The sequence below is a fragment of the Cariama cristata genome, unplaced genomic scaffold (genome assembly GCF_000690535.1).
Source record: "Cariama cristata isolate BGI_N322 unplaced genomic scaffold, ASM69053v1 scaffold11806, whole genome shotgun sequence".
Lineage (NCBI taxonomy): Eukaryota > Metazoa > Chordata > Aves > Cariamiformes > Cariamidae > Cariama > Cariama cristata.
Genome location: NW_009622746.1, coordinates 51,054 through 58,915, shown reverse-complemented (window position 1 = coordinate 58,915; position 7,862 = coordinate 51,054). Strand labels below are relative to the sequence as shown.

The 7,862-nt window shown below is 40.5% G+C and overlaps 1 protein-coding gene across 1 annotated transcript in view; it reads right to left on the bottom strand.

The window, feature by feature from the left end:
• Nucleotides 1-7,862, bottom strand: part of LOC104163447 (tubby-related protein 4-like) — a gene marked incomplete at its 3' end in the record, with an annotated part of 53,967 nt that overhangs the window by 8,332 nt on the left and 37,773 nt on the right. The window contains exon 6 of the mRNA XM_009702459.1: nt 6,179-6,345. Within this exon, the coding sequence (XP_009700761.1) occupies nt 6,179-6,345 (167 nt within the window). The remainder of the gene's footprint in view (nt 1-6,178; nt 6,346-7,862) is intronic.

The following is a 7,862-nucleotide window of genomic DNA, read 5'->3' as shown; positions in this document are numbered from 1 at the left end:
GGACAAGGGATATGAATCAATTACTGCAGTCAGTTATGAGCCGGCCACAGCTTTTCCTTCCAAACTCTGCTGAGAAAAAAACAATTGAACTCCAACATCTAACGCAAAAATATTGCTCCTCACAAAGCAGCCACTTATTTACCTTGTCTTAGCAAAAAAAGGAAGGAAAAAAGTTGTTGATACCCATATTGCCCCTGCTAGAAAATGAACACACAGATTCTAGCACAGAAGAATTTTATTTTCCATGTTTGCACGCTTTCCTTTTCTGCTAGGAACAAGGAAATGCAGCTACAAATGTAACATCTAATGAGAATTTCTAATCTCACTTTGCATATAAAAATCCCATCAGGTTTTGAAAAATCTCACCACAAACTGTAAATACCTGAATGAATTCCAGGGTTTAAATACAAACGTGTAGAAAAAAAGGAAAACAAAAAAATCATGGAAAACCCCCTGACCTTCTACACATAGATAGGATTCAGCTCTATGACAATCATATATTAGAAATGATTGGTTAAAGGAAAAAAAAAAAGATATTTTATCAGAAGAAATATTGACTGAAAACACATCTCAAAAAGTGGCCAACAAGGAGCTCTTTTGCCGTTATTTTTTTTTCAGAGTGGGCTTGAAAGTCAGCTACATCTACTCCAATCTGTACCCCCAGCTGGGATGTCGACTGCCCTTAGAAAAGCACGTGGGAACGGATATTCCTGCTCAAGCTCTGCGGTTGCTTCTTATGTCACTGATGGGTCTCTCTTACAGGAGCCAACATAATTTATATACCTTTCATCGCTTGTATGCAGTTCAGTCACTAAAAAGCACCCTGTTCGAGTTGATTCTTGGTGCCTGCCTTGAGCTCAGAAATCCTGAGCCATGGGGCCTGCTTGCTCCTTGCACTAAGCCCTTGTCTGCTGGCACTGGGCATCCCACTGGTAACGAAGTAAAAATGGTATTCCAGGGCAGAAAGCCCAGCAGCAAGTGGGATTTTTCTCAGCAGAAAGACCCCAACTGCAAAATAGTATCCAGGGAACGGTACGTAGAAGTAAAACTCTTGACGTGTGTTGCCTGCTTGCTCTCACTTCAGGCTGCTGATGTGGAGACACGCATTTTTCCCTCTGCTTTTCTCAGAGAGAAGCTGGAAGGTAAAGACTATGATGTGGTAAGAAATTACACTGCTGTGGCCTTATATGATTTTTTCGTGTAGCAAACTCTTATTTGATTTGCAGATGTTTCTTATATCCTCTCTGCTTCTACAGTAATTTTTTTTTTTTAAGATTTCAGTACAACAATGAGATTCCATTTTAGCAGAATGACTCTTGGCTTAGACAAGTGTCTCCATTTTCCAGTCCTGATCACAATCCACTTCTGCAGCAGTCAGAGACGATCTTATGGCCTACATGGAAAATATCAAGGTCCTTACTGATATCCCAAAGAATGTTTCACCAGCTAAGTTCTAAACTGTTGCTCTTGTTCCTCTTTCTCCAAGAAAATAAACTCTCCTTGAAGCTTTGTTGTCATCCAATAGCAACTAAATAGGATTAATTTCAGACGATATGAATGAAAGGCAACGTTAATTCAGAAGCAGCAAACCTGAACACGCTGTGTGAAATAAATGAAGACAAAGCAAGCAAGGTCAGCCTAGCTGGGAAACATAAAAGGCAGCCTCTTCTCTCAAAGCCTTTTGATCTGAATTTAACCTAAAATTGCACCCTCCTTCTCAGGCCTTAGTAAAATAGCTTTTAGACAACTACTAGGTTTCTGCGGAATCACATCATCTTAAATCTATCAGATGCCGGGACACTTCCAGCAGCGGAGCAGCCCAAGGAATGCTGTGAAGGCTGCTACTGACAGCAGCAGGGTTAGAGCAAGTGGGTCTTCTTCTCAAAGACTCCTGGAAAGCTCTCCCATAAAGATTTAGCCTTTGGTACACCACTTTGAATTAGGGTTTAAAAAGATTACACTGATAAAAATGCGATTACAGTTTTACTGCACCTAATCTTATTGCCTATATAACTGATTCTGGAATGTGCCGGGCTCAGTTCACACTTATCCTCCTTCTTCATTGCACTTGAGGTTTAATCTGTTCTTACACCAGTTACACAGTGGTACAAAATCATAAGCTAATGTAAATTTACTGTAGAATTACAGGTGTATAGATGAGATCAGCATCAGGTTTTCTAAATCCACGTTCTTGTTCCCCTGGTCCTCTCTAGGACATGTAAAAAAGGAAATTACGAAAAGCAAAGAAGGAATCAAAATATAAGCCACAACTTTAAACCATTAGACAGAAAAATTTCACAGGTTCGTTCAGGTGGCAGTTAGGCAATTTTGAAGCGATCCTGTAGGAGACTCCTCTGTTTAAAGTTCAAATGGGAAGATAGGAAGCAGCTGTATCCGCTCCGAAGGGACAGCAGGTACGGGGAGTTGATATAATACGGACCTGTCTGCACATCAGATGAGAAATTCTGAAGTGACAGAACTGGGTTGCAGCATTTCCAGTAAACAATTTTAGCAAGACTGTAAAATAGTCTTGAACGAGCTGATTATTCCCATCCCTGCTTAATGCCAGGGAAAGGTTGTGAGGATTTAACGAACAACGTAAGAAAGTAACATTCTTCCAAGAAAAACATTATGACCAGCAGGGCAGCCTGCTGTTGTAATCACATTTTTAAATGTTGAAAAAGCAAGACCCTGAAAAAACTGCCAGCTAAAAGAACTGGGCGTATTTTTGGTACATCAGGTTGGTGTTCATGTACACAACAGCGAGTGTAGTATGACCTAAGTTTTACAGAAACTGGTAGTATATTTTTGAATAGTTACCAGCTGATCAACAGCCTCTAAGATATGTTCCTTGTATAAAATCACCAGAATTGACTCTTTGGAGTCGCAGTATGGACCCAGTTTTCACAGAACTGCTTCCAACGAGATAAAAGTCTGCGGTGACTTTCTGAAGTCCCTTCTGAAAATTTTTTCATCGTTCTTTCAAGGTTCAAAACAGTTTCATTCTGTGTAGCAAAAGTGAAATATTTGCCCAACGCTTACTGATGTTTTTTCATCTCTTTCCACTATATTCTGCAAATATATCCTTGCGGCACGTCAGGGTGGCAGGCTGAAGCCCCCGAGCAGGGAACACAAGAGACTGTTACACTATGCTAACTCTACCACGCTGGTTATGAATGTTATTTTTCATGCAAAGCTACTGCGTTCATTTGGATACCTCTAAACAAGTGTGATCTCCCTAGCTAGGCTTTTACAGTCAGCAAACTAGGTTTATGAACTCTATAATCCTACACTGAAGGTAAGAGCTCAAGAGAGTGAATCAAATGAGAGAGAGGATGCCAAAACGGTATTAAAGGTAGAGGAGAAGGTGGCACATAAAACACCTTGAAGGGATTCATGAGCACCATATCTACTCTGCCTTGGGGTTTGCCGTGACTTTATGCCAGGTAACATTCCAGCCAAGTTGCATATAAATCCTACGTCAGTTTTAGACCGAATTTTGTTATAACAATAAAATCTCTTGTTCCCTGAATATCCTACCAAAGACAGGATAGACAAACAGCAGAAACAAAAACAGTTCAGTGTATTTTACTGATAAAATTTTCAGTTGTCTGCTTTATCAAAGAATTGGGACAGAGGGCCACAAGGAAAAATCAGTGTTGCACCTGTAATCCACTATTTTCTATGTTTGTGGCTGCTTTACTTTTTTTGACCTTTATATTCAGAACAACGCCCATTCAGAAAAAAAGTGCTTTTCCAGTCACACATTTGCTTGCTTACGAAGACACAGTTTCAGCAGAAGAGTCTGAGATGAGGAAATTCTTTTCTTTTCTGCAATTCTTTTCTTCAATAACCAGTGATGAATTTCATAAAATCCCATTACAGGGCTGACTGTCATGGTACAGAAAACGAATTAATTTCCTCTGATGAATTTGTCATCAGACAAATTACTGGGACCACTCTGTCATTTTTGCTTATACATCTTTGGAGCAGAGGCACAGAATAACAAAAGTTACTAGCATTTCTTTTGAAACAGCATTTTTTATCTGGTTTTGTTAGTAACCCAAAGACTTAGCAATGTCCTAGCACACCTGTCACGTAGCTGGTAATACCGCTAGACCAGCCCTCAACTACATAGAAGCATAAAGCCCACATGAGCAGATACAGGTGTGCTTCTGAAAGAGCCCTCACCTCCTCCTGCAGCTGAGTAAATATGAATTTAAATGCCCTAAACAAAGAGAATAAACACTGACTAATAAGAGGAGTGGCTCTAATTTTAGGCAGGTTTATGCACACAGTTTTTTAATAAACATGAATATATCCGTTGAATGTTATGTTTATCCCGGTTTCCCAAGGCAATGAGACTCCACGACTGTGCTATTCAGTGGCGGTTGCCAGCGCCCCGATCCCCCCGTCCTTCACTTCCAACCTGGCTTACAACGTCTGAAGCTGTTGGCCTTTCAGCTGAAGTTGGCAATGGGGGGGAAGAAATCTCCATGATATTAAAATGCTGCAATTTCAGTGAAAATGAGCAGCTGGAAGGAGCAGAGAGGCTCATGTTAGTATTTTCACTACGAGAAATACTGCAGCATGAGCTTGGCAGTTCTCTCTTCTGTATGACCTGGCAGCTGCCCCATAAGTACTCGTCTAATGGCAGAATAATGAGCCCTCCCATCAGCCACAACATGTGCTTTCTCCCAGCTGATTAAGTAGAGGAGAAAGGAGAAGAGCTGAAAATACAAAAAGAAGTTGAAGCAATATAGGGAGAACTAGAGGAGATGCAGGTATTTAAATGAAGGAGAATTTGAGGTTACTGGGAACAAAGCAGTAAGAGAAGCGCCTGCACACGCGCACACCTTAAGGCACCCTGACCCCATCAGTTCCGAGGCTCAAACCGCAATGTGATGTCACCGCTTGACATCAGAGCGTTACGCTGGTCCAAAACCTAATGGGAACATACCGTATTCTGGTGAGGTTTGCTTTTTACTTGGTCCGGGAATAAGCAACATTGGTATAAAGATGTTTTGTCCAGAATCGATCCAGAGAGGAAAGGGCTGTGCTACTTTGCTGAAAGGGCAATGTTTAAGACAATAAAGCTGTGTGTATGGGTAAGTCCTTTAGGTATCTAAATGAGCATTAGACATCGCTGTACGTATTTAGGTTGGCTTTAAAGATAATTATTTTATACATTACAAAACTAAAGAATTCTATCTAAATTAGAGTGCTAATGTTAGTAAGCACAGGTTAATGCTAAATATAAGCAAACACAAAAGCTTAGCAGCTGGGTTACTATGTCATCCTTTTGTATCCATCCCAGATCAGGGTACTGAAAAAAAAATGATAATAAATGGTATCGTCATTAAACATATTTAAGTAAATACATCTATAGCATTTTCCTTCACTTTTAGGTTTCAAAGCTATTGTAAATTAATCAAGTTTCACTAGTAACAGTCAGAAATCAGAACGGAGTCATTCCTATTCTGCAGAAAATGAAATAAACTGTAGAAATACATTCAGCTGGGTTCTGAAATATCAGCGAAGACCTATGAAGCACGTTGTGCTCCTAAGCAGCACACAGACCATGTGTTGACATTTACTTGTCAACTAACATGACTGAGGTTACAGTGAAAGTCTGCACAGAAGGTGGGAACAGAAACAAAACTTTCTGATTCATCCTTCTCCATTTGATGCCATAAAAACTATAATATTGCATCAGATCAACCGACTGTACATTAGCAAATTACAGCAGTAACAAAGAGAGAATAATCTTGTAGTTATGATACTGGACTTGGAATATTTTTGTCCAGCTCTTGGCTCTGCTACGACATCAAGCAAGTTACCTAGATTTTTCTCCTCAATTCACTTATCCGTAGAACAAGAGAATTTCCTTTTTTTATCTTGTCTGTTCATGGCCCAACAATTTTGGGAAACAGACTGTTTCTCATTATATATTTGCACAATACCTAGCACAGTGGCCCTTAGAATCAGGTGCACTCTTGGATGTCTACCTTAATGCAAACAATAATTGTTAATAATGCCTTTTTATCTAGAGCGTATTTTAGAATGTGTACAGGATGTTTGGCAACTGTTTTCACATTGCAGGTCTATACCAATGAGCTAATGTGGGAAAAATATGTCAGTGCAGCATTGAGAACTGACTTTAAAAACCCCCGCCTACCTGCACAGGTGTCTCCAGAGTGTAGATGTGTTCTCCGCGCACGTTGTAGAACTTGACAAGTGCGCTTTTCAACAGGGAACCGTTGCCAAGGTCAACCAGCTGGCTTTGCTTCTCCATGCCTGCTACTGCAAGTAGGTCTCCTTGTGTACACCACTGTACCACCACATCTGAAAGCGCAAAGACCGTTTGCAATAATCACTGATTAGAATCAGGAGGAACAGCGTTTCCAGATGCTGCAAAGTGACTTGAACAGCTATGTTATGCTCTGAACCGTTACTTAAGTACTTAGAAACCTAAATCCTTTCGTTGAAATAGCAGCAAATACACTGCGTATGCTCTTCTGAGAATGACTCTTTTTATTTTGTAATCCGCAAAAAATGTGTAAAAACCATTCATTTTTCTCTCTCTGTGGGGAGTTGAGAATGTAATCAGTGGCTGCTCCTAAGTACCTAAGGACAAGAATTTGTTAGCGATGCTAGAACTGATGTGGAAGATCCTACGCACATCTTTGGGGGCAGTAAGTGGAATCAAGTTAATACGCAAATAAATAGTATCACTAAGAGAGCAGCAGAGAGTATTTGTCTGGAAAGCCCTACAGTGCCAAAAAGCAGCATACCTGGCAATGCCTCATGTTCGCACTGGCTCTGAAGATAACCTTTAGCATAACTCAAACTAGAGTTATAGTTTAGTATAACGTCAAACTAGAAAGACTTTTGGAGTTTTGTCCATAAATACATATGGCCTCCATGCCACAGGTTTCCTTCCGACACCTGACTTGTGCGAATCTAACGCATCTGTCGGGCAGGAGTTTGCCAGAAGCACAGAGGGATTGCTTAGTCTCTCCTATACGTGGATATGAATATACATATCACTTACTTCTCCTACAGGCATCTCACGACGAGGAACACCCACAGCTTAATTTGGGGCTGCTGATTTCAAACCCTCATATCCTCCAGCTCTCTGTCACACTTCAAGAAGAGCACTAAACCAAGATTTTGTGTTTCTGCTTGTGTTTCAGAGGCAGATTTGCATGTGCAAGGAATACTGAGGTAGTCTTTAAACCTTTTTACTCTTAAACCAGAGGTGAAAGGCAGCTATTTTGTGCTGAGACAAAGTGAAGGTAAAGACAAAACTTCTGTGCTCTGGGATGCTCAATCTGCCAAGAACCTTTTGAAGGCATTTGTGGGCGAGAAGCTGTCTTCAAATGAAGAAGCAAGAGAGAAATGAGAGTTGGCAGGAAGGATCTCAAAATTGTTTCAAGTTGTCAACTTGTCATTTTCAGGGACTTTTATGTGCAATTTAAAATGGTTTTGTATTATTTCAACTTTCTGATATTTCTCATGGGAATTATGCTTCTGTACATATCAGAGGCAAGGTGCGTGTTCCTCAAGATAGGTTTTTTCCAGCTAGGCACCGTACGCCTCTTTTTTTCCTCTTAGCCCTCAGTCCTCCAAGTAAACTACAAAGGGATTTAATTCATCTTTCTCAGAGACTGTAACTATAGGCAGGTTAGAAATTAATGAGGCAACCTGATCAACTCCACTTTCGGTAACTGGATTAACTACACAAAACTACTTGGCAGCCACGACAGGGATGTATATCAGCAAACCTTGAACAGAGAGCGCTCTAAATGTGCAACAGCTCTGCAGGCAGTAGTTGTAGCCAACTAGTACAACTAGTTGAT